The sequence below is a fragment of the Gopherus flavomarginatus genome, chromosome 12, assembly GCF_025201925.1.
Source record: "Gopherus flavomarginatus isolate rGopFla2 chromosome 12, rGopFla2.mat.asm, whole genome shotgun sequence".
Lineage (NCBI taxonomy): Eukaryota > Metazoa > Chordata > Testudines > Testudinidae > Gopherus > Gopherus flavomarginatus.
The window spans coordinates 13,975,483-13,997,947 of record NC_066628.1 but is presented as its reverse complement, the minus strand read 5'-3'; the positions used below and the strand labels follow the sequence as shown (position 1 = coordinate 13,997,947).

General features: G+C 48.2%; 3 protein-coding genes across 6 annotated transcripts in view; 2 read left to right on the top strand and 1 right to left on the bottom strand.

Annotated features, from left to right (window-relative positions):
* The window catches only part of LOC127032790 (zinc finger protein 569-like), a 253,686-nt gene that overhangs the window by 22,326 nt on the left and 208,895 nt on the right, over nt 1-22,465 (top strand).
* The window catches only part of LOC127033157 (zinc finger protein 850-like), a 226,776-nt gene that overhangs the window by 41,097 nt on the left and 163,214 nt on the right, over nt 1-22,465 (bottom strand). The window contains exon 10 of the mRNA XM_050920961.1: nt 8,861-9,533. Within this exon, the coding sequence (XP_050776918.1) occupies nt 8,861-9,533 (673 nt within the window). The remainder of the gene's footprint in view (nt 1-8,860; nt 9,534-22,465) is intronic.
* LOC127032807 (zinc finger protein 501-like) lies at nt 1,185-19,606 on the top strand. Of its 4 annotated transcripts, XM_050920417.1 has the most exons (4): nt 1,185-2,917; nt 14,045-14,232; nt 16,732-16,857; nt 17,316-19,606. In XM_050920417.1, the coding sequence occupies exons 3-4, from the start codon at nt 16,824-16,826 to the stop codon at nt 18,422-18,424; spliced, it is 1,143 nt and encodes a 380-aa protein (XP_050776374.1). In that variant the 5' UTR covers nt 1,185-2,917; nt 14,045-14,232; nt 16,732-16,823; the 3' UTR covers nt 18,425-19,606. The 4 variants fall into 4 exon arrangements, with proteins under 4 accessions (XP_050776374.1, XP_050776376.1, XP_050776377.1 ...); XM_050920419.1 differs by lacking the exon at nt 14,045-14,232; XM_050920420.1 differs by lacking the exon at nt 1,185-2,917 and having other exon boundaries at nt 13,655-14,232; nt 17,319-19,606.

Here is a 22,465-nt window from a genome sequence, read left to right as displayed (position 1 = left end):
AATTCTCACATTTTCTTTGCCCCCTTTGATATTCCATTATTGAATTAAAGTGGAACAACTTCAGTAGGAGAGGACACCCCTCACGCCCCTTCAGAATATCCCATAGCCTGGTGGTTAGAGCTCTGACCTGAGTGGTAGCAAATCCCTTCTCCTCACTAGCTAGAAGGGGGACTTGAACTTCTGTCTCCTAGGTGAGTGCTCTAAACACTGGGCTAAAGGGACAGCATCTTCTTGATTGCTCCCTGCAGGCAAACGCCTGACTCCCCCAAGCTCATGGATCACTGTGGGGCTGAGGTGCCTGAACACACACACAGCAACGGCAGCAGCGCACGTGCCCAGAGGCAGAAACAGGTGCCTGGGGAACAGTTACGGCAAAAAGTTAGGTGCTGAGTGAGTTTAGGCACCTATGGGGTTGGGTGGCAGTTGAGTAGGGAGTTTTGTGAATTGCAGCAGCTCCTATAAATGGGATTTAGACATCTAAATCTGCAGGTTAGGAACCTAAATACTTTTGTAGATCTAAGTGTGACTTTCTCTGCCCCACTTCCCCCGCTCTCACTCCACCACCAGGGACATCCCCACAGGAATAGAAGCCTCAGCAGGGATGCTGCTGTAAAATGCCCTGTGTTCACTCACTCCCCTTAACATGAGCTCTCTGCATTTCCTGCACTCAGGAGTGTTGGTTTTTATGACTGGATCTCACCATCTCTCATGGAGTGTCTGCACTTTTCTACCAGCTTTAAAAAGCTGGCCTGTTGCTGGTTCCTATGCAGTGGTGGGAGTTTTGCTTTTATTTCCTGGTTTTAATTAATAAAGTAGAATTTAGTTTCTCAAAGTCCCGGAGCCATCTGTGAGCAAAATGGCCCTTAATAGAGTTGGCAGGTTTCTGGGAAGTCTCTTTGATGCGTTATTTCCCCAGCCCTGGAACCCATCCACTGCAGACCCCCAGAACAGGAGCAGGGGATTGTTAACAACTGCCCCCTAATGACAAATTTTGGGCTGCCTGCTGCCTCCGTGGCTGGCTTTGCAGGCCCCAAATATGCCTTAGTGCACCGAGCTGGATGTGGGGAAAGACTCTGAAGCAGGGAACATGGGGACTCAGTGGAAAGCACTCATCCTGATTGTCTCTCCAGGTTGTTGGGCTGAAGATGGAGGGTTTATGACAAAGCACAGTGTTACATTTAAGGTTTGTTAATTACAAGGACAACATTTGAGATTTTACATCAGCGCTGCATATTTAGATAAAAAAATGCAAATGTTTTGTGAAAATATTAATATATAGAAAAGGACTGAAATTGGGGGGGGTTTATATAAAAATTCAATAACTGAGAAAAGGGAAAATATCTGATGGCTATTGCGGTAACATTTGATTCTTGGAGAGAAGCACTGAAGACGGGAGAGGCTATCTCCGGATTAGATCATTGTAAAGAACAGCAATAGCAGAGAATTGATATCAGTATTAGCTGCACACACACAAAAAAGACTAAAGAATGTTATTCAGATTGCTCTGGCAAGCACTCATAGTTGGGATGGGGCAGCATCGAGAGCCGTGCTACTTCTGCCCCCTGGTGCATGTACATTAATGCAGTCTAGTGCCAGGGACACGTTCTGCACTGTCATTAATGTACGACCTTGCTTCTCCCAGTCCTTTGGCCTGAAAGACCTCTGCTCTCCCCAGAGCAAGGTTCTTAAATTAAGAATAAATACCCCACTCTTCCCTCTCTGTGTCACCCACTCTTCTTCTCTCCCTGTTATTTCCCTAACTCCTGTCTCTCTCCTCTTGCGCTGGGAGACTGGATCCCCTCTTCTTCCGGAGCTGGATCAGCTCTTGCAGGTGCTCAGGGGAGCAGAGCCTGGGGGTGTCAGTGAGGGCAGCAGCTCTGAGACTCGCAGACATCCAGGAGCAGAGATGGGGCAAGGAACATAGGTGCTGGATCTGGTGGTGCTGCTGCACCCCCTGGCTTGAAGTGGTTTCCATTATATACAAGGTTTACAGTTTGGTTCAATGGCTTTCAGCACCCCCACTGTACAAATTGTTCCAACATTGCTGGAAACGAGGGGCCGCTGGTGCAGAGTCACTTTCCTGCCCGGCCCCAGCTCTTTCCCCAGGTCTCTCCAGGCTCCGGCTCAGCCTGGAAGGGGTTCATACATCACAAAAGCAGCAGCAACAATAAAGCTGAGCCGATGTTATGCTGATAAGGGCGAGGGGAGCCTATTCATTGGTACAAGCCAGAGCCTTCTATTGGCCATAGAGATGCTGCTGTGGAGCTGTTAACACAGCTGAGATTCAGGTTTCAGAGTAGCAGCCATGTTAGTCTGTATTAGCAAAAAGAACGAGGAGTCCTTATGGCACCTTAGAGACTAACAAATTAATTTGAGCATAAGCTGTCATGGGTTAAAACCCACTTCATCGGATGCATGCAGTTGAAAATACTGTAGGAAGATATATATACACAGAGAACATGAAACAATGAGTGTTGCCATGTCAACCCATTCATTGCTGTCACTAGTAGGGTGACCAGATGTCCCATTTTTAAAGGGACGGTCTCATTTTTTGGGACTTTTTCTTATATAGGCGCCTACTAACCCCCCACCCTGTCCCGTTTTTTCACAGTTGTTTTCTGGTCACCCTAGCTACTAGGGCTCTTTGTTAATTATTGCTATGGCAGAGGAGTCTGCTAGTGCTCAGGATATTGGGGATTGAGTTTCTTGGGTCAGACACTGCTGTGTCTTCCATTGGGATCTGGGCTCCCCCAGGCTGAGAAGCTACTGCTCCCCCCACGGCAGCTGTTTCAGGGACAGACCTTCATAAATGCTCCCTCTGTGCCCAGCCAGATGGGAACTTTATCAGGTGGCTGGAACCAGCCCTTGGGGCAGCCCTGGGCTCTGCTGACACCAGCCCCTGAGCCAGAGCCTGCAGGTGAGGGGAGAGACCACAGGGAAAGGGCTGGGGCTGGGCAGGAAAGTGACTCTCTGCATTAACTGCAGGAGCACCATTAAGGGGAGAGGGGTTTCCTTCTCCATAAGTCTCCCTCACAAAACTGCTCAGTTTTATTTTCAGTGTAACAGTCAGTGCTTCCCTTAGACATTTCAGTTGCTCCTGATGGAAATCAGAGGAAGTTATTGGCCATACCTCTGCTTCTCACTCAGCAAATAAAATGTTTTCTTTCTTGAATTAGTCTTTATACCCCTGGGGCATTTTGTTTTGTAATAACATCTAAGACATGTAGTGTCATATTATATTTTCATTAGGGACAGTTAAGAATTATCCATTTGGGTCACTATAGATACTCAGGATTTCTATATTACTTTATAAAACCGAACATTTTCCAGAGGTTAAAACAGGCTTTTAGCTCATTAAATGCAAGATCAACTTTTAAATTCATTTTTATGTTTTGAATCCTTATACCTTTACTCCCTTGAACTGGAGTGTGTTTTCATTTGTACTGGAGAAATATCAAATGCATTGTATAAATAGATTACAATGTTATGACTTTATTTCTAATTATTGAGTAACATAATTGGAAAAGTAAACACATTGCCACTGGAAAAAGGTGATAATATTTTATCTACTGGAAATATACCTTCAGATGTATTACAGCTGATTGGCCAACATGAATTTCCTATCTATTGTAATATTTTCTTTCAAATTATCACTTTAAAAGCTTTTTGGCTTTTCTTTTTTTTTAAGCTAGTGCCAAAATGAATTTATTCTCTAGTTTGTTAGTTATTCCATGTTTTAGAACAGGGTAGGCAACCTATGGGACACGTGCCAAAGGCGGCACATGAGCTGATTTTCAGTGGCACTCACACTGCCTGGGTCCTGGCCACCGGTCAAGGGGGGGCTCTGCATTGTAATTTAATTTTAAATGAAGCTTCTTAAACACTTTGAAAACCTTGTTTACTTTATATACAACAATAGTTTAGTTATATATTATAGACTTCTAGAAACAGACCTTCTAAAAATGTTAAAATGTATTACTGGTACTCAAAACCTTAAATTAGAATGAATAAATGAAGCCTCGGCACACCACTTCTGAAAGGTTGCCGACCTCTGTTTTAGAAGCATGTTTGAGGGGAAACTCAACTACTTTAGACTTCATAACTTTTTGATGAGAAATGATATAAAAATTAAGACTAAATATATTTGTTTGAGTATAATTTTCCAAATAGTAATATAATTAAAATTAAAAAGTATGTGGGTGTTTGAGGGTAATTGATGTGATGTTGTAAGGACAATGGTATTGAGCAGATATTCTGCATGAATTCTATTTAGCCATTAAAGTTATTAGTTCTTGTATTAAGGCTCCAAAACTGATAAAGGAAAGTAAATGAAAAGTACACACATTGGAAAACATAATCCCACCTCTACAAACAAAATGTTGGGGTCCAAATTAGCTGTTACTACTCAAGAAAGAGATTTTGGAGTCATTATGGATAGTTCTCTGAAAACATCTGCTCAATGTATAGCGGTAGGCAAAAAAGCAAACAGATTGTTAGGAACCATTAAGAAAGGGCTAGATAGCAAGACAGAGAATATCATAATGCCTCTGTATAAATCCATGGTACACCCACATATTGAATATTGTGTGCAGATCTGGTCGCCCCATCTCAAAAAAGATAGGTTGGAATTGGAAAAGATACAGCAAAGGGCAACAAAATTGATTACGGGCATGGAATGGCTTCCGTATGAGAGATTAAAAAGACTGGGACTATTCAGCTTGGAAAAAGATGAGAAAGGAGGGGTATGAGAGAGGTCGATAAAATGTTCACTGTTGTGGAGAAAGTAAATAAGGAAATCTTATTTATTCCTTCTCATAACACAAGAACTAGCAATCATCAAATGAAATTAATAGGCAGCAGGTTTAAAACAAACAAGAGGAATTATTTCTTCACACAACGCATAGTCAGCTTGTGGGACTAGTCGCCAGGAGATATTGAGAAGGCCAAAAACTATAATAGGGTTCAAAAAAAGACCAAGATAAGTTCATGGAGGACAGGTCCATCAATGTTTATTAGCCAGGATGGGCAGGGTTGATGTCCTCAGCCTGTTTGCCAGAAGCTGGGAGTGGACAACAGGGGGTGGATCACTTGAAGATTGCCTGTGCTGTTATTCTCTCTGAAGCACCTGGAACTGGCCACTGGTGGAAGACAGGATACTGGGCTAGATGGACTTTTGGTCTCACCCAGTATGGCTGTTCTTACGATACCTCAAGGCTTCAGATTGGGAATATTTTACTGCATTATCTCCTGATTGTTCTAAACTTACATATAAAATTAAAATATGGCTTTAACTGGTGTTTGTATATGTGTGTATATATATATATATATATATATTTTTTTTTTTTCTTTATATAGGAATCCGTTATAGTGCTCCTGTCAGGTAATTTCTAGGCTATCATAGACTCATAGACTTTAGGGTCAGAAGGGACCAATATGATCATCTAGTCTGACCTCTTGCACAAAGCAGGCCACAGAACCCTACCCATCCACTTCTATAACAAACCCCTAACCTATGTCTGAGTTATTGAAGTCTTCAGATTGTGGTTTGAAGACCTCAAGCTGCAGAGAATCCACCAGCAAGTGACCCATGCCCCACGCTGCAGAGGAAGGCAAAAAACCTCCAGGGCCTCTGCCAATCTGCCCCGGAGGAAAATTCCTTCCCGACCCCAAATATGGTGATCAGCTAAACCCTGAGCATGTGAGCAAGACTCACCAGCCAGCACTCAGGAAAGAATTCTCTACAGTAACTCAGATCCCATCCCATCTAACATCCCATCACAGACCACTGGGCATACTTACCTGCTGATGATCAAAGATCAATTGCCAAAATTAAGCTATCCCATCATACCATCCCTTCCATAAATTTATCAAGCTTAGTCTTAAAGCCAGATATGTCTTTTGCCCCCACTACTCCCCTTGGAAGGCTGTTCCAGAACTTCACTCCTCTAATGGTTAGAAACCTTCATCTAATTTCAAGTCTAAACTTCCTAGTGTCCAGTTTATACCCATTTGTTCTTGTATCTACATTGGTACTAAGCTTAAATAATTCCTCTCCCTCCCTAATATTAATCCCTCTGATATATTTATAAAGAGCAAGCATATCCCCCATCTGCCAAAAGAAATAGTTTTCAGGTGCTTAAGTAGCTCCTGGAATCATGGTTAATGTTCCTCTCCCCCCACCCCACAAATCTGAAATGGCACCCCTGACAACAACAGTAAATTTGTAGGTCCAGTTATCACAACAGTTACCACAGAGCGAGCAAGAGCATCAGAGAAACCACCAGGAACCCAGAAGCAGACATTTGATGGGAAGCAATGGCCAGGGATGGAGGACAACTGAGAGCCTGCACCTGTTCTGTGTCCGTGGGGAAATGTCACAATTCTGCCTGGGAGTCACTGGATCCCGCACTGAGCTAGGCATGGAGCAGGAAGAGGGAAGAGACACTGGAGATGTTGCCAGGGAGGAGATGGGCTGCTTCCCATCTAGAAATGTTCATGTATTCAGCTTTCCAGTGACCAGCTGCTCCAGCCCTGAGCAACCTCGGGGGCTCACACCCAGCCAGGGCTCCTGGACTCTGAGGTGGTTTATCCCCTGAACTGATTAAACCTGCTGGAAAGGGGAAGGGAAGAGACAGAGAATGAACCCTGAGTCACTTAGAGCTACAAGAACAAAGATGTGGAGGAGCCCAGATCTCTCTTTAAAACTGGATGCACAGAGACATGAGCAAAAGGGCTGGATATGGGGGAATGAGCAATTCCTGCTGAGGAGCAGGAAATAAGTGAGGAAGTGACCTGGTTTGGGACACCTGGCCTACTATCCCTAGAGCTCAAGAACACAGGAAACTTGTGGGTCACCCAGGGTGATGGGAGAATTGCAGCAAACATTTTATTAGTATTTCTTTGGAAAACGAGAAACCAACAGAGGTAAAAATGTCAATAAGAAAAAGACTTTCCCAAAACCCACATTTCCAGCAACAGGAGACTATCCAGAAAATGGAGAAAAATCCTCCCAGGGCAGTTCCTTCAGGAATAATCCCAGCATGTGACAACGTGAACAGAGCCTCTGCCTGCAGACAGGGTCAAAGGAATCCAACTAAAACTTTCCCTTTGGCTCACTAAAACAGTCTCCCACCAGGGAAAGCCAGGAAAGGAGAGGGGCTGCTGGTAGAAGGTCACAAATGTAACCACTAGCAGAGCTGGGAATAGAATGCAGGACTGCAGATTCATAGCTGTCCTTCCTACTCTAACCTATTAGACTTACGCGTGGGGGAATTCTGCGTTATTGCGCAATACAGAATTTTGCAGAAATTAACGTGCACGCAGAATTTCCTTTCCCCCACAGAAATGGGCTGCAGAGCTGCTTGTCACCACTAGGGGCTGCTGGACCCAGTAGAGCTGAGCTCACACATAGACAACACTTCTGGGCTAGGGGAAGAGGGAGCTGGAGGTCTCCTGGCAACTACAATTCCCAGCATATCCTGAGGGAATGAGGCGGTGGAGTACAGGAAACTCCAGACAAGCCTGGGACCCAGCCTCAGGCTTATCCTTGGGCTTTGGCGGGGGGGAGGGATGTGGGTATATGGGCCAGGGGGACCCTGCAGCTGGGTTCTGGGGAGGAGGGAGTATGGGTATCTGGGCTAGGGGGGCCCCACAGCTGGGCTCCTGAGAGGTAGAAGAGTCAGGTGTATTGGCTGGGGCGACACATCTGGGCTCTGGAGGGAGGAATTGTGGGTGTCTGGCCCCCTGACTGGGCTCTGGGGGATAGAGGGGGCAGAGAAACAGGAACTGGGTTATGATAGTAGTTTCTTTAACTCTCTACTCCTGGGAGAATTTTTGTATTGCTCTCTACTCCTGGGGGAATTTTTGTTTGTATTGCTACAGAAATACTTGCTGACAAGTATTTTGAAATAAATTACTAAAATAATTGAAACTGGCTTGATTATGTAGTGTTATTTGGACCAATAAAATTTGCAGAATTTTAAAATATTATCCACAGAATTTTAATTTTTTTGGCATATAATTTTTAATTTTCTGGTGCAGAATTCCCCAAGGAGTAATTAGACCCTGTGCCCTACCTGGAGTGGAGAACAGAAGCCAGGAGTCCTGATTCCTAATCTCCTGCTTACACCATACTGCCCACATAGTAACAGTGTAATATCCCAAAGGTCTCACCTCCTCATCTGGCTCCAGCCCACCTCACTGCCTGCAGAGATAGCCAGTATACTGAGCACTGCTCTGAAATCCCGTCACTTCAGACCAGCAGCTCTCACTGCCTTATAACTACAGACCCACAGGACTCCTTCACTGCTTCCCTGAATAGCATCCCCCTGCCTCTGTCCCTGATACAAACTGTAACTCTTCTCTGTACTCTAAAGTGTATGTAGAACCCACAGAAATGTCACCCAACTCATTCCATCACCTGCTCCCCCCAACTATAAAATGACCAGCTCCTCAGTACCAAGAGGTCCTTCCTCCCTGGCCAACACCAACCATCGTCCACCGAAATCCAAATCATCCACTTGCCATCTACTCCTATCCAGACCCTCTACATTTACACTTTGCTGCAGGAGGACACAGAACCATTTGCCCCCAGGGAGAGCTCCCACTACCTTCTATCCTGTGTGATATTAGAGCAACCGTTGCCTTGTAGCTTTTCCTACAGACAGAACACTTATTCACCCACGAAAGCTCATGCTCCAAAACGTCTGTTAGTCTGTAAGGTGCCACCAGATTCTTTGCAGCTTTAACACTTATAGGGTCTCCCTAGAGTGTCAGTTCTCAGATGTTTAATAGGGACTGAGCTGTAACTGAAGCTTTACCCACAGTCAAGGCAACTATAGGGTCTCTCTCCCATGTGCACTTTCTGATGTGTAATGAGATGTGAGCTACGACTGAAGCTTTTCCCACACTTGGGGCATTTATAGGGTCTCTCTCCTGTATGGACTCTCTTATGTGCAATGAGGTTTGAGCTACCACTGAAGCTTTTCCCACAGTTGAGGCATCTATAGGGTCTCTGTCCTGTATGGACATTCAGATGTGCAATGAGGTGTGAGCTACAGCTGAAGCTCTTCCCACATTGAAGGCATTTATAGGGTCTCTCCCCGGTATGGACTCTCTCATGTGCAATGAGATGTGAGCTACAACTGAAGCTTGTCCCACAGTCGAAGCATTTATAGGGTCTTTCTCCTGTATGGACTCTCTGATGTACAATGAGATGTGAGCTACAACTGAAGCTTTTCCCACACTCGGGGCATTTATAGGGTCTCTCTCCTGTATGGACACTCTGATGTACAATGAGGTTTGAGCTGCGGCTGAAGCTTTTCCCACATTCAGCGCATTTATAGGGTCTCTCTCCCGTATGGATGCTCTGATGTGCAATGAGGTTTGAGCCACGGCTGAAGCTTTTCCCACATTCTGGGCATTTATAGGGTCTCTCTCCTGTATGGACTCTCTGATGCGCAATGAGGTTTGAGCTACGACTGAAGCTTTTCCCACACTCGAGGCATTTATAGATTTTCTCTCCATTGTGGATTCTTCGATGTACAAACAGGTTTGGACTCCCACTGAAAATTTTCCTGCGTCCAGCATCGTCATACAGTTTCTCTTCAGTGCAGATCCTTGGGTGGATCACAGTTTCATTCAGGTCATTCAAACTTCCATCTCGAAGAGTGGATTTACTCTGTCTCTCCCCTTGGTGGTCTCCCTGTAGCCTCTCTGGTCTGGGCTGACCCTCACAGGTATTCCCCTGCTCCACACTCTGGGAAACATGGCCTTCAGATCTTCCCAGTATAGTCCCCTGTGGTTGTACTTGCTCAGGATCTTCCTGTTCAGGATTCTTCTCCTCATGCTCACCCACCAACCCATCACCTGCTAGGACAGAGAAAGAATCCAGACATGAGTCTTTCCCTGTGTCGAGGAGAAAGGGAAGCTCAGGAAGAGGAATGGAAAAGGGGTGGAACACACAGAAATATCTCTTTGGGAGATAGGAAAGACAGGAGCCATGAGTGATGTCTACCTTGAGAACCTGCAGGGGACAATCCTGACCCAGGTGAAATGAGGCAGAAAGCAAGAAACTTGTAGGCACTTAGTGGGAATCCCAGCTGTTTGTGCCAATAATGAGTGGATTGTGAATCCATATAACTAATTCCTCACCTGGGCTAGAATTTCTCAGGATCTCCCTTTCCACGCAGCCCCATAGCTCTGTGACCCACAGTTCTTTCCCTTGTTCAAGCTGGGAGATCACCTCAAGTTTGGGAATGGGAAATCCTGCACCAGGGAAAGAAAAGAGGTGAAAACAGGGTCTTACAGTTACTCAGAGACACAGATGTTTCCATATGCGCTGGGTGGGAGAGCGCCCTTGAATAAAACCAGCAGATGAGGAAATGTTCCTGGAGACCATTCGAGCAGATTGGATGGTTCCTGGGAGATGTGCCATTTCCTCTGCAGGCGATTCAAGGATCTCCACACGGGGGGATTTTAAGAATCTGGCACAGAACAATATTTCATTCAACCTCTTACCCCTTTGTAAGCCTGCTGAGACCAGAGCCCTTTCCATGCACAGAGCCAGTCCTGGGAAGAGCAGGACACACAAAATCCCAGTATGTGAGAATGAGCCCATGTTTAAAAAGACAAGAGGAGCACATCACCCACCCTCTCCCTTTGATGGGGATGGATTAATATCTCCACTCTCTCTCCGAATTGCCTCTTCCCTGGAAGAGGTATGGAGGTGACAGACTGGCTCTCAAGAGTACTGGGGACTATGGGGCTGATCCCTCTGAAATCTAGGTGACTAGGAAAGAACCCTGAGTAGAAGCCAATTTTGGTTCATCAGAGATCCCTCTGATTCTAATACCCAAAGGGACAGGAATCCTTACCCAGCGAGGTTACATTCTCATAATTCTCCTGCATCACATCTATGTAGAGGCTTCTCTGACATAGGTCCAGCAGAGCCCACTCCTCCTCCGTGAAATACACAGCCACCTCCTCGAAGGTCACCAGCACCTGAAAAGCCAGAGTTCCCCACTCAGGACCTGTTCCCTCAGCCACAATGCCCCCAGTTCAGTCATAGGCAGTGTGATGGGGGGTGCTCCACACACTGGCCCTGCAAGAGCTGAATTTGGGTTAGTTGGGCCCAATCAGCTAATTAGGCTGCAAACAAGGGAGCTTTAGGCTAGAGGAAGCTAATTAGAGAGAGGCTCACCTATGCAGGGGCAGGTGGGGCCTATATAAGCCAGGAAGCTGGCTATAAGACAGGGGCAGCGGGAAAGCAGGCTGCAGTCACTCCCTGGGAGGAGGGAGCTTGGTGTGGCAAACCCAGTGAAAGGGGAGAACCAGAGAGGGTGGCAAGGCTCAGGGGAAAAATAGCAAGGTATGGAGTAGGCTAGAGATTGGCTGCAGATGAGAGAGCCCTTAAGCCAGGACCCGGGGGGGCGGGGCAGGCAAGTCCCCCTACCAGGCACTGATGAAGTGGCACAGATGAAGTGGCCCTGGTGGGGCAGTGAGCAGGAAGACTGCCTGAGCCCTGGATTGTCAAGAGGGACTTGATAGCCCAGATGGAAGTGGGGAACATGCATGGTGACTCGTCCCAAGGGCTGAGTCATGAAGAGGAGACTGTGGTTTCAAGAGTGAGAGGGGTCCTCAGGATGATGGGAGAGACACTGCTAGAGGAGGGCAGTGTCTGGCAGGAGGTGCCATGTGCAGTGGTCAACCATGTGACGGGTAGGGCTGGTCAATCTCCCTGCTTTCTCTGGGGAAGAAAAGTAAAATTTCTCAAATTCTTCATTAAAAACCTACATTGTTTCTGTGGTGAAACTGTGATGCCCAGAGCTGTTGACTCCAGTGATTTCATCACAGGTCTCACAATATTTAGTTGAGAGTTATAAAATTATCCCATGATCTCACAATTCCAAGCACAGAACATAAGAACAGTCATACTGCATCAGACCAAAGGTCCATCTAGCCCAGTATCCTGTCTTCAACAGTGGCCAACACCAGGTACTTCAGAGGGAATGAACAGAACAGATGATCGTGAAGTGATTCATTCCCTGTCGCCCATTCCCAGCTTCTGGCAAACAGAGGCTAGGGACACCATTCCTGCCCATCCTGGCTAATAGTCACTGATGGACCTATCTTCCATGAATGTATCTAGTGCTTTTTAAAACCTGGCATACTCTTCTCCTTCACAATATCCTCTGGCAAGAAGTTCCAGTTTGACAGTACTTGCACTGTCCCCTCTTTGACATGGCTACCATCTCCCGTCGCTTTCAGGGGATCTGAAATCAAACTGGCCACCATTTCCCTACACTTTTGGCATGAAGAAGTAAGGCTTTCGCTAATAAAGAGGGCCACCACCTCCCATGGTTTTCTTTGAAACAGGAGCTGTGCTCTCTGCAGGGAATACGGCTGCTGCTCTGTGCTTGGGAGACTGTTTAGGAAACTGAATAGAAAAGGGAATGTGGGGAGTTAGTGGCAGAGTGGTGGTGGTGAAGGGAATGAGTGGGGAAGGCATGAGAGACGGAGGGGGGTGTGGGGCAGATGGTGGGAGGATGCTGTGTAATGTGAGGAGTGGGGTGAGGCAGATACGAGTGGGGTGCAGGGTGATTTGTGGAGGCAGATTGACATTAAGGGGGTTAAGATGATGTGTGGGCTTAGCAGGGAAGATGGAGTTGGGGGGACTGGGGTGCAGGGGAACTTTAGGAGGCTTCAGAGGAAGGTGTGGTGTAGGAAGGAGTGTGAGGGGACTTTGGGTGTGCAGGGGCATGTGAGGATATAGCAGCTGTGAGAGGTATGAGACTGTGAAGGGAAAAAGAGGTGAGTAGAGGAGGTGGGGCAAGTGGCTGTTCTTATTCAAGCCCCTCCCCCCACTTTCCAGAGAGCTCATGGCTGCTGTGCAAGGACAATGGGCCTCTGATACTGGCACGTCCAGGGTTTTGTGACCTCACCCGGGGGGAATATCCCCCAACCCCTGCTGGGAATGTCACTGGATTTCAGGCCCCACATTTACAGATGCCAGCAGAGAGATTTCATTTCCTCTCCTCCTCCCCTTCTGCTTTGCCTGTTCCCCCGCGAATTCACTCCAGACCAAATCGGCCATCTCCTACCTGAGCCTGCTCCACTTCAGCCATCTCCCTGCCCTGTCCCCTGGGAGGGTGGGACGATCTGGATCAAAACACTGACGTTATTCTGCAGCCTGTCAGGGCGAGATGGGCAATTGAGGAGGTCTCAGAAGGGGCTTTGGTTCAGTTCACACCCCGATACGCTCCCTCCCCTCCGCTCTTTCCCTGCAGACAGAGGATCTAGACTCTGCCAGGCTGGGAAAACCTTGGTCACTTTATTACTCGCTTGAGCCAGGACCAGCCTTTGAATTTATACCCACAGTTCTGCACCCACCGTTATTTTCCAGCCATTCCTCTCCCGAGGGGGACAGACAGCGGGGACCCAGCTCCCTGTGCCCCTGGCTGGAGCTGTCTTCCAGGACCCCAGAGATCTCCCAGCGCTGTTTCCCCTCCCGGCCCCAGCGCGGTGCCTCGGGTCTCTGCACCCCCTGCAGGCTCCGGCTCGGGAGCTGGGGAGAGACCCGGCTGCAGCCGCTCGCTGCTCGGTCCCGCCCCCAGCTCCCAGACAATGGAGGCGGCAGCAGCTGCTGCCTGCAGCGTCTGGCCCTGGAAGCTCCGACCCCGAGCAGAGCGAGAGACAGGGATCGCAGCCTCCGGAGCCCCCTGGTGGCCCCGGCTAACGACACCCGCTGCCCGCGGGCTGGGGACGTGGCCCGAGCCTCCTAGCGAGGCTGCAGCTCGGACGGTAGCCGGGGCACAGGAAGGGGCTGGATCAGCCGAGCGCGGCTGTATCCGGGGTGGAACTGGGAGAGTTCGGGGTTTCGGCGCTGCAAGACGTAAATGCTGCTCCCCAGCTGGTCTGTGCCGGGGGAGCCCTGCACTAAACCCCCTCTGTGCCCAATCGCGGGGACTTTCTGCGGGCGCTGGACCCAGCCCCTGGGGCAGCCCCGGGCTCTGCTGACACCAGCCCCTGAGCCTGGAGCCTGCAGGTGAGGGGCGAGACCCGGGGGAAGGGCTGGGGCCGGGCAGGAAAGTGACTCTCTGATCTCACAGGCCCTGGGAACCTGCTGCCTTGTGAACGTGCCTGCAGCAGCATCTGAGCTGCCTTAACAGAAAAGAAGCCGCTGCCCTCAGGTCTTGTCAGGATTTGCCCCAGGGGCCAGAGCAGGAGGACGAGGTAATGGGTTGCAGGGGGACCCTGAAGAGGCGCCGGGGGGGTTGCCCTTTGTCTCTCTGAGGAAGTGAAGTTGTCAGGAAGGCGAAACTTGGCAGATTTAACCAGCTCTGCCCAGCCAGGGAAGTAGAGAGACAAGGTGGGTGAGGTAATAGCTTTTATTGGGCCAAGTGGTGTTGGTGAGAGAGACAAACGTGCAAGCTACAGGGTGTTCTTCATCAGCTATGGCTATAGCTACACGACCAGTTATGTCGCTCGGGTGTGACTATGAGTGACATAAGCAGGGCCATGTCCAGGGTTGTGTGGGGCCTGGGACAACCTCCCCCCTCCGCCCCAGGCCCTGCCTGCACTCCATCCCTTCCCCCAAATCCCCACCCTGCCCCTACCCCACCTCTTTCCTGCTTCCGTCCCCTCCCCAGAGCGATGCTAGGAGCCGTCAAGGTGGGCTGGGGTCGCTGCTGCCGCTTCCCGCCAGTGAGTGCAAGCCCGACCCCTGCGGCTGGCGCCAGGACCTCCGCTAAGCCCCCGGGCCAGCCTGGCTCTCTGCACTCTAACCCCACTCCCCCCCCGGCCCGCCTAGCACCCCCCACATGACTCGCACACAGAGCTGTCCCTGTGGGACCCTTCTAGAAACACACTCACTCAATGAGGATTCCCTCTTTACAATTACATTTTGTGAGCTGTCAGTTAGGTAGTTTTTAATCCATTTAGTGTGTGCCATGTTGATTTGTATCAATCTAGTTTCTTTAATTAAAATGTCTTGCAGTATCGAGTCAAATGCCTTACAGAAAATCTGTTACATCAATGCTATTACCTTTATCAACCTAACTTGTAATCTCATTTAAAAAAAAATCTAGTTTAACAAGAACCATTTACCATGTACCTATGTTGATTGACATTAACTGTATTACTCTCCTTTAATTCTTTAAGTCTCATATCAGCTGTTATGTTGTTTTGCTTGGGATCGATGTCAGGCTGATGGGCTTATCATTACCCAAGTCGTTCCATTTACCCCTTTGAAGCACAACATTAGCTTTCTTCCAGTCCTATGGAACTTCTCCATTGTTCCAACACCTTTTGAAAATTTACATTAAAAGCAGTAGGTCCAGATTCACAAAGGTACTTGGGCACCTAACCCCCAGACTGAGTTGCCTAAGTCCTGTTTTTAGACACCATCGTGATCCACAGAACTCCCACTCAGCTGCCGCCTAATCCTGTAGGCTGCAAACCTCATTCAGCACCTTCGTTTTTGCAGGAAGAGCTCCCTTGGTGCCTATGTTTCTGCCTATGGGCATGTGCATCACCCTAGGTACCCAGACACCTCTGTCCTGCCTAAGCCTCAGTGCGGTTCACAACCCGAGGGATGGTAGGTGGCAGAGTGCCGAAATCTCCTGGGGAACCAGATCTGGTAGGTGTGCTTAGAGGCCGCCTAGATCTACACAAAACAGCCTTAAGAGTGCAAGGGGGAAGGCAGACCTCCCTTATAACACAAGAGATGGGAGACTACCCATTCACATCCCTCCTCTGGCTGCTGAGGGATTTGAACAGGGATCTGCTATCTTCAGGTGAGTGCTCTTAACCACTGAACTATGCGATGTTCTACTGTGGGTCATGCTCTGTCTTGCCTCTTGAAGTTGTTCCATTTTAATTAAATATTAATTGGGCTAGAAATAAAGTTAGAACGACTCTGTAGCCCAGTGAGGTTAAAGTACTCACCTGAGAGGTAGCAAAATCCCTTCTCATCAGGCAGAGTGGGGAACTGAACCAGAATCTTCCACACCCTGGGTGAATGTCAGAATCACCGGGCTAAAGGTTCTAGGGGAGGGCCTGCCCTCCACCTGTTTTCTGTAGATCTAGGCAGCCTCTGAGCATGTCTACTAGATCAGATCCCACATGCAATTTAGGCAGAGGAATAACTTTATTCCCTCAGTTTGTGAATCACTAGCAGAAGTAAGTGCCCCCTTGCAGCCCGGATTTAGATGCCAAGCTTTGTGAGAGGTTTGAGACACACCTCTCCCCTTGGCATCTCCCACTGGCTGCGATATTCCTTAAGGAGCAGGGCTTTAGTCTCATTGAAAACAATGGGAGCTGGTAGCCATCTTTACTAGAGGCAGCCTTACTGCCACATGCCAAAATTTCAGGGAAATAGTGGCCATTTTGAATAAGGGCAGTGTGAGTCCAGCCCCCTTGAAAGTCATGGAAATATGACAGCCATGTGGAGCAAGAGGAAAATGTGCAAGTTCTGTGCCAGGAATTGTGAGATCTTTGTGAAAAACTTCTAAAAATCCCAACTAAATATCATGAGACTCATGATAAAATTACCAGAGTTGGCATCTCTGGGCATCACATTTTCCACACAGAAACCTTGTGTTTTTAATGGAAGCTTTGAGAAACTTCCCTTTTGTCTCTGGGAAGGGGGATTTTGCAGCCCTGCCTGTGACTGAACTGGTGGGACTGTGATGGCGGTAGCAAGTTCTGAGTGGGGGACTCTGGCTGTTTCAGGGGTCAATAACCTTCGAGGAGTTGGCTGTTATTTCGTGGAGGAGAAGTAGGCTGTGCTGGACCCCCATCAGAGAGCCCTCTACAGGGACGTCATGCAGGAGAACTATGAGAATGTGACCTCATTGGGTAAGGATTCCTGTCCACTCGGGTATTAGAAGTCCTGGGTCCATTTCTGCTCAGGGTTCTTCCCTGGTCCCTTAGATTTCCCTGGACCCAGCACATCTGGAAAACAACTCTGTATCACAATCATGGTAACCCCCTGGTCTTGTTCAGTACTGTGTCATCACACCCAGGTCCGGATTGTGCCCAGCAGGTGTCGTATCCTCATGGCAGATGTCACACATAGCTTCCCACCCACCCTGACTGACACCTGGCAGTCCCCTACAGTGCTCAGATGGGATGTGGAACCAGAATTGGTCCCCTCCTGTTTCTCCGCTGGGAAAGGGTTTGGGGGGAGTCCCCTACCGATTTTTCAATCTCCCCAGCAGTTATTTTGATTTTTTTCCCCCATTTGCCTTTCCCCTTTCTGAGGTTTTCATTCTCACAGTGCAAGGAGTGACTCCTGGATTCTCTCTCTATCCCAGCAGGTGATGGGACAGGGAGTGAGAACGAAGTGGGGAATCTACCTCAGGAAGGTCCTGAGCAAGTGCAACGGCCCAGGGCGTTATCAGAGAACATTTCCCACAGCCCTGAGCAAGGAGACATCTGTGAGAGTCAGCACAGGGCAGAGATGCAGCAGGGAACCCACCCAGGGAACAGACAGGATAAATCCACTCACCAGGGGGGCAGTTTGAAAGACCTTAATAAAGACTTGATACAGCCTAGAACCTGCACCAAAGATAAACTGTATCAGTGTGCTGAGTGTGACAGAAGCTTCAATCGCAGTTCAAATCTTCTTGTCCATCAGAGAGTCCACACAGGAGAGAAACCCTATAACTGCCCCAAGTGTGGGAAAAGCTTCAGTGATGGCTCAGCCCTGACTAAACATCGGAGGATCCACACCGGAGAGACACCCTATGTCTGCTGTGACTGTGGAGAAAGCTTCAATCAGAGATCAAACCTTACTGTACATCAGAGAGTCCACACGGGAGAGAGACCCTATAGCTGCCCTGACTGCATGAAACGGTTCACTCACTTCTCAAACCTTGTTAAACACCAGACAATCCATGCGGGAGAAAAACCCCATAAGTGCCCTAGCTGTGGGAAACATTTCAGGTGGAGCTCACAACTTATTAAACACCTTGTTTCACACCAGAGAGCCCACAAGGGAGAAGAACCGTATCGCTGCTCTGACTGTGGGAAACGCTTCAGTTATAGCTCACACCTTAATAGACATCTAATTATCCATACTGGAGAAAGACCATATAAATGTCCCGACTGTGGGAAAAGCTTCAAGCTTAGCTCCATCCTTCTTGTACATCAGAGAATCCACACAGGAGAGAGACCCTATCACTGCCTTGAGTGCGGGAAAAGCTTCTGTGACAGCTCAGGCCTTATTAGACATCGGAGAATCCATACCGGGGAAACACCCTTTCAATGTTCTGTCTGTGGGAAAAGTTTCACTCGGAAATCGCATCTTATTTCACATCAGAGAACCCACACGGGAGAGACACCCTATAAATGTTCTGTCTGTGGGAAAAGCTACAAGGTGAAGGTCTCTCTAATATCTCACCAGAAACTCCATACAGGCTAGCATGTAGCAAGAGCTCTCCCTGTAAGGCAACGGATCTCTGGCCTTCCAAAGCAAAGTGTAAATATGCTGCATTTGTAGATGGTCTGGGTTGGGCCAGCAGGTGGGCGGATGGTTTGGGTTTCAGAGTGGAATGGTTGGTGGAGGCCAGAGGAGGAGAGAACACTGGGTAAGGTGGGAGATGGGTCATTTCAGGGTCTTGGTAGAGCAGGCAATGGGATTAGTGGGGAGACATTTCTGCAGGTTCCCCACACACTTTCCAAGGTAGAGAAAAGGTAAAAATGCTGCATTGCAGTTTGTGTCTGAGTCCTCTCTGTAGCTCCTAAGACCTCTTGGGACAGGGGCATTTATTTAGGGAAGCAGCAAGGGGCCCTGTGGGGCCCTAGTGATAAAGGGGAGAGCTGCCAATCTGCAGTAACAGGATATCAGAGCAATTCACCGTTTACTGGAATCCTCTGCAGACAGGATGGGGGAAACTTGGGAATTCATGGTGGAGATTCCCCAGTGAGGTGGGGTTTTCCACTGTTCCTATGAGGGCAGTATGGTATAATAGGGAGAGCAGGGGGCATCAGGACACAGGACCTTGGTTCTGAGAGGGGAGTGAGGTCTAATGGGTTAGAGTGGGGAGGACTGGGAGCCCTGACGTCTGGGTTCAATAACCAACTCTGTTAGTGTCTCCTGGTGTGATCTTGTACCAGCCACTTCCCCTCCTCTCTGTGCATCTATTGTTTCATCCCTACAACGCATGTACTAGCAGTCACTCACCTCCCCGTGGAGTTCTGAGATTGTCACTAGTTACTGTGTATTCAGTGGCTCAGGAGGAAAGAAGCACCATGGGAGGAAAGTTGCATTGTTACCATTACTGCGTTATATTATTATGTGACATGCTCCTGTTTCTTGCCGGGTCTCTGTCAGGGGGAGTGTGTTACAGAGCTGAAGGGAAGGGTTTTAGCTAGGTTCCCTTGTCCTTGTTCTCAGGCACAGGCTGTTACACACTCAGATTATTCCTGAAACAACTGTCCTGGGTAGGAGTTTCTCCTTGTTTCAGGATGGTCGGGGATGGGAGAGGAGAGGAGAGGGTCTCGTGTTTCAGGGCATTCAGGTTTCAGGTTAACCTGCATTTCTCAGTGAAGTTTTTACCTCAACGGGTTTTTGATTTTCCAAATAAATTCCTGGTCAAATGTTTGTTGTGCATCTCTACTTCATCTCCCGCCGTATCCCTGGAATTTCCTCTGTTCTCCAGCTCTGGGCAGAGTGCCCCAGACTGGGTCAGTTTCCCCCTTATTTGCTCCTGCTTAGCATGAATCACTCACTCCCGGTATCCAGCCCTTTCGCTGATGTCTCTGCTCATGTGGCTTTGGAAGAGGGGGTTGATTCAGGTGCCTCATGTCTTTGCTGTTGCGGCTCTGAGTATCTCTGGGCTCAGACTCCGTGTCTTCTTTTCCTCTCTCCCAGGGGTTTAATTGGTGCAGAGGATAAACAGCCTCAGAGGCAGAATCCGGGGGCCCTGGCTGGGCGTGAGCTTCAGTGGTCACACACAGTTGGAGCGGGGCTTCCTGAGAAGCTGGATACATAGATGCTTCCAGAGGGGGAGCAGCCCATCTCCTCCCTGGCAGCATCTCCAGCGTCTGTCCCCTCTTCCTGCTTTGTGCTCAGCTCTGTGAGGAACCCAGTGACTCCCGGGCAGAATTGTGACATTTCCCAGGGCCACAGAAGAGCTGTAGTGCTCTCAGATGTCCTCCATCGTAGGCCTTCGCTTCCCGTCGGACGCCTGGATCCTCCTTCCAGTTTCCTGGAGGTTTCGCTGATGCTCTGCCTCCTTGCTGCAGTAACTGCATCACTGAAAGACTCTAAGGGACAACCCCCTTTTCCCCCATACTCTGCTGTCCTGTTCTCTGTCCTAGAGCCCAGCTCCATTGCAAATTGGGCCCATAGTGCTTCAATTCCAGCCATTGTAGGGTTCTCGACCAGACCTGGACAGTGCTACCAGAACTCAACCAGTAAACCAATGGGGCAAATCCTTCAGATAGGATCTTGTTTGTGACTCCAATTGTGTAAGTGGGGAAATGGTTCCGCTATTGTGGGGAACGTTCCTGGCTTCCACACTACCCCGGTGGAATCGGAGAGCGAAAGGATCCGAGTCCTCACTCCAGCTCCCTTTTCTCAGCCTTGTAAGAGACAACAGTGTGTAACCCACTAATGCCCCTTTGACTGGAGGTGGTAAAGGCCACTTGACAAGGAATGGTCTCTTCTGATATGTGTTAACTACTTACCATAAATCTATTCCACCCTGTATTTAGTTGAGAGACTCTGACTGACCAGTTACAATCGGGCGTTTAAAGTTTCCACAGTGCGATTGACACTCACTTCTCCACTGTCAGTGCAGCTCTCATTTTGGTGTCCCTACGCTGGAGGGCTGGGGCGAGTTTTGCACACAAATCCAGGAATGTGGCCTTGTGCATCCAGAAGTTCTACAGCCACTGCTTGTCATCCCACACCTGCATTAGGATGCGATCTCCCCAGTTGGTGCTTGTTTCTCAGGCCCAGAACTGGAGCTCCGCTATCTGCGACTGCGCCATGAATGCCACCAACAAGCTTGAATTGATTGTTGTTCTGTCCCACAGCAATCTGTTCTGCACGGACTCCTCATCTCCCCCACGTCTATTTTTGTGGTTCTGCATATACTGCAGGATCATGCACCCTGGGCTTGCAACGCTCATAACAATAGTGCAGAGATGTGCAGGTTCCATGCTTCCATCAGAGAGGGCCACATTGGTTTGTGGGATATAGGAAAAAAGGTGCCAAAATTATGGAATATGTATAAAATTATGGGATGGTGAACATTGCATTATGGGAGGTTGACCCCATGCTTCCAGTCACCACTCTGCAACCCATTTGGGCCCCACCATGCTGTGACGGTGCTGCCCGTGGGAGCCAGCTGAGGTCACTCAATCAGGGTGAACTGCAAACAAAACGGGGCAGACAAACCGCAAACACTGGTGGTTATTCCAATACTTAGATTTACCTTGCCAGCACAAAACAGCTTCTATAGTACCTCACTGGTTACTTAGAAGTCCAAACCATGCAGTTCCCTTAAAGTGCCCAGCCTCAGGCCTCCGTCCAGACACACCTATCAGATATGATGATGATTCCTGAAAATCTTACTTCATCATATAAAAGAGAAGGTTCTTCCAATCCCAAAGGATCAGCCACATACCCAGGTCCAATTATAACCTAGATCTTACCCAAAATACATGCTATAGCCAATTCTTGTTAACTAAGCTAAAATTTATTAGAAAAGAAGAGAGGGAGAGAGTTGGTTAAAAGATCAATATACATATAGACTTGAATTAAATTCTTGAGGTTCAGATACGGTCCATAGGTTATAGTCCAATTTCCATATTCAGGGTAGCTCCAGTCAATGACTGGGGATCTCAATCCTTGTGGCTTAAGGTTTCCCCCTCTTGAAACCCAAAGCAGATCTGAGATGAAGAAGGATCATGTCCCAGGCTTCTTATACATTTCCAGCAGCCTTTCGGCCTGACAAAACAATAGGCTTAACTCCTTCTCCCAAACATCCTGGCAATTAGCACAGAGTAATTTATCCATTAAACAGTTCAGATACAGGTTACCACAACCTTCAAAGAGACACATAGACAATAATACTATTTTACTCAAGTATCATCTTAAATGCTAATATTCCTTTTTTGATCTTTGAATTAAAACTATAGCAATAGACCAGACTTGTTTGCTGGCATCCCAAGACCTGAGCAAACATCTACCCTTCTACCTCTAACAATGCAGACTTGCATTTCAAAGCTCTATTCATTTACATATCTTCCTAACCAGTCCTTAAGGTTCACCCATGGGTTAGGTCAGTTAATTAACTCTTTCTAGCCCTGACACCTTTCAATGTGATATTATATTATACTCATAATGTCACACATGCGTTGCCAAAATTTCCCAAAATACAGTGTGATGGACGGTGGTGAGTTGCATAGTGGGATACCTACCCATGGTGCACTGCACTCGGAATCAAGGGCT